General features: G+C 53.3%; 1 protein-coding gene across 1 annotated transcript in view; it reads right to left on the minus strand.

The window, feature by feature from the left end:
• The window catches only part of WDR90 (WD repeat domain 90), a gene marked incomplete at both ends in the record, with an annotated part of 27,570 nt that overhangs the window by 10,561 nt on the left and 13,164 nt on the right, over positions 1 to 3,845 (minus strand). Inside the window, 7 exon segments of the mRNA XM_009572911.1 lie at positions 742 to 881; positions 1,906 to 1,943; positions 2,031 to 2,164; positions 2,342 to 2,356; positions 2,720 to 2,848; positions 3,108 to 3,269; positions 3,746 to 3,840. Coding sequence (XP_009571206.1) covers positions 742 to 881; positions 1,906 to 1,943; positions 2,031 to 2,164; positions 2,342 to 2,356; positions 2,720 to 2,848; positions 3,108 to 3,269; positions 3,746 to 3,840 — 713 coding nt within the window.

A 3,845-nucleotide genomic window follows, 5' to 3' on the forward strand; every position in this document is an offset into this window, starting at 1 on the left:
CCGTCCTCTTATTGGCCATAAGAAAAGCACCAGATTTCCAGGAGGAAAGGAGGAACATCCATCTCCCCCCATCATCCCGCTCAGCCACACCACACTGCAAACAGCCTAAGGGCATCCACGCTGCGTGCCCCAACCATCGCTGTGAAAGCATAAGCCACACAGCGAGAAAGAGGTCTTTAACGAGAGCGGCGGAGGCATAATTTTATGTTGAAGCTTTCCAACAAGTCCTGCCTGAGGCTGAGTGCTGGCAGCTGCCTGCTTCTGGCCGCTCGCCACAAATTGTTGCAGCTTTGAGGCTGTGCATCTAATAATAGAGACATTGGGAGCTTTAATTTCAGCCGGGTTTAACAGAACGTGCCACTTAGAGAAGATACTGGCTCCAAGCTGAAGAGGGGCTTCTGGTGTGCCTAGAAGCAGCAGCAGGGAAAGGGCCAGAAAAACAAGCAGTCCTGGGGACCAGCCTGAGCTTCCCTCAATACTGACTCCCCTTGGTAAATCACACCCAAGGGAAGAGCCCCGAGGAACACATTGCTGCCCTTCATCTCACAACCCAGAGCATGTCCCTGGGTCTATCTGTACCATATTAATAATGATCGATCTTTATTTTTCAGGGATAGACCAAGCTGCCATGCAGGCCTGCACACATCGTGCCCTTAAGGAGCCAAGCTCTGCACAAGATGGGAATACTCCTGATTTACCGTTTGCTGATTCTCCAGGAGACCTCGAGCTCTCCTGCCTCACTTTGGGCCTCACAACAAGAAGCTCCTCATTTCTGACCGCCTCCACCACAACGACCGAGGCATCTTTGTCTCCGTTCGCCACCATCCTGCTGCTGCCTGGCAGACCTGCTTCCTCCTCTTTGTCCGACTCAGAGAAAATACCTGAAGAGAAAAATTAGCGGGAGGACAGAGCTGTCCATGTCCTTCAGGACTGCTTCATGTGTGACCGACTCTTTGATTCTGGCAGTGTCATTCTCCTGCTCTGTGTAACAAGCCCATCTGTTAGGGTGGAAGGCAAAGCAGACATTTCCCCCTGGGTATGTCCAGCAAGGTATTTACCATAGCCCTCAGAGAAGCTGTGCCAGCAGCTTAGTCTACAGAGGGGAGCAGAGGATAAAGTGGTGCTGAACCCCAACTCCTCTGGCTGGCTTTGTCCAAGTTAGGGGAAGGAAAGTGCAGACTGGTCTATCAGTCTGCAGGAAGGGGATCATGGGCAGGGATGGCTCCAAGGATGCTGCTGAACTAAGCAAGGAGGTTTTCCTAAAACAAGATTAATTTTCCCCTTTTCTGCAAGCAGTTCCTCTTACTTTGACATCCTGCTTGGTGGACAGAGCTGACATCCAAACATGGTGGTGAGGACAACAATGGAAGAGGAACCGTCTGCCGAGGTGTCTCAGAGGCATCCTTTAGTTTCTCAGAGCTCCCTTCTGTGAAGAGAAAAGGGTTTGTGTAACTTTCTTCATCCCTTAGATCCTCTCATCCTCCTGAGTTGATTGATGGTGATACCTCCAAGCTCATTTCGCCAGCTTCCTCCTCCACAGGAGAAGCCACTTCTCCCCTGTCCTTCACGAAAGGCAGGGACAGAGAGAGAGGGACAGTGAGGGCAGGGAAAAAGAAGACAGAAGAGATGGAGGCAGGGAAAGACAGAAGGCAAAAGCTGAAAGACCTACCAAGAAACCCAAGAGCGGCTCTGCTCAGAACATGCCCTCCTTGGCAGACTCTGACTGAGATGCCAGTTAATTGAAAACTGTCCCTTGGGGTTAATTAGCTGCTTAGCCCCCTGCTATCTGACCCACTGAGGGAAGGAACAAAAAAACCCCAACCCCTACCCTCTGCCATGAAGAGCAGCTGTGGAAGAGCTGCCAAGCTGCTGGCCAGCACAACTCATGGGAGGAGGCAAACTCACCTGCCCCCGGCAGCAGAGTGGAGTCGGAGGAACGAGCCCTGGAAAGACAAGGAGATCGGCGTTACATCGAGAGAGGATGGGGCAGGGGAAGCAGGGCAAGGCACTGCTCAGCACCGTGCACTTACCCGGCTGGGGGTGACCTCTCCGCAGGCAGAGCCAGGAAATCCCAGAGGAAGATGGCATCTCCAACGCTGATGACCTGCCGTTGGTCTGGGGTGAAGGCCACCTGGCGCACTGGCTCCGAGTGGCCGATGTACACCTGGAAGAGAGCACCCCTTGAACTACTCCATTACCACACCTGACCTATCAGGATAGTGGTTACTACACTCCCTGCCCTGCACAGCCAGTGTCCATGCTCCTCAGCAGAAGATCCCCTCAGAGGCCAGCACCACACCCTACAGTGCTCAGACCTAGGGTTGATCAACTTGGCTCTCACCTTCAACACACTGATCTGGAGAAACAAGCAGAAGCTGAAAACCCCCAAGGTCTTATCCTAGCTCTTGGTACCTCTGAAACCCTGGGCGAGCCATTTTCTTCTCTGGGTGGCTCTGTCCCTAGCGCAGAGGTAACACCTACCTCTGTCCTTCGCAGAGGACCTCACTAGGTGCGGTGCTTTGGCAGCCCCAGCCCATGCTCAGTGCAGGGCGTTATTGCAACGTGGGAATAGGGCTGCATTTCTCAGCTGCTGGGCGAAGTGGGACTGGGGACACTGGGCCAAGTCACACAGAGGGCATTTGCTGCTCTCTTCTCCAGGGATTCAAAAATGCTTGATCAGGGCAACACCAACCCCCTTCCCTCCCTTTGTGGGCAGTACCTGGAAGTTGATATCGAAGCGCATCTGATAGTCCCACACTTTGATAACTTTGTCGCCAGCAGTGAGCAGGTACCTGCCATCCTTGCTCAGCGCCAAGGAAGAACAGGACAGCTTGTGCACGGGAGACATCTGAGGACAAGAAACGGCACCAGCAGCGTTAACTGAGCTAGTTCCTGTCCCTACTTATGCTTCAGCAAAAGGACAGGAGGGCGACAGCACGGAAAACAAGGACAAGCTCAGGCTCACCCTGAGCACGACCACACCAGGATAGCTACATGCTTGCCACTCTTGTTTCTTTGAAGCCTGTGAACTCCAGGATGAGCTCTTCTCTCATTTAGCTTCCTACAGTGACATGAGACCTCAGTGCATGAATTTCGTAGTGTCCTACCTCTCGCACCAGTCGTCCCGTTTTTGCATCGAGCACAAGGATTTTATTGGAAGAAGTGGACACCAGGAGCTCGCCTCGAGGCACCGGAGCAAAGCAGACTCTTGCTGCAGAGTCCAAGGCCGTGCTGTTCAAATCGAGGATGCTGATGTCCACCCTCAGCAGCTGTGAAACAAGAAGCTACTGAACAAACGCCATGGAGCAAATACTGCAGAAGCCTCAGGAGCCTCTCATGGCTCTCCGAACACGAGGCTACGGAGCCCCCCCAGACCCTTCCCTTCCCACTTAATGAGGGGCTGTAGGGTCCAGGCAATGTCCCTACTGCCCAGGAGAGCAGCTCACAAAGAGGAGTCGGAGCTGACAGTCTACACAAGACTTCTCCAAATTACTTTTTCTAGAGGGGAATGAAGCCAGAGAAGAAGAAACCTTGACTTTGTTGTTTCTATCTCACAGAATGGAAAACAAACCTCATTGTAACCACCCTGAGCAAGCGTCTGCTGGGCAGGGAAGGGCCCTCTCCAACATTGCTGGTGCCCAAGGCCTTTGATCTATCTCATCTGATGCAGCCTATGGGAATTTCTCCTGTGGCACGTGCTCCCCTCCCCACCCTCCCCCAGGAACAAGGGGAACCTGCCGGGTACCTCGTCTAGAGAGCAGGCCTCCATCACGGTCACAACGTACTTGGAGGGACCCACGAAGGCCAAGAGACGGCTGTCCCCACTGACCACCAAAGCATCTGAA

The sequence above is a fragment of the Fulmarus glacialis genome, unplaced genomic scaffold (assembly GCF_000690835.1).
Source record: "Fulmarus glacialis isolate BGI_N327 unplaced genomic scaffold, ASM69083v1 scaffold11112, whole genome shotgun sequence".
NCBI classification, from domain to species: Eukaryota; Metazoa; Chordata; class Aves; order Procellariiformes; family Procellariidae; genus Fulmarus; species Fulmarus glacialis.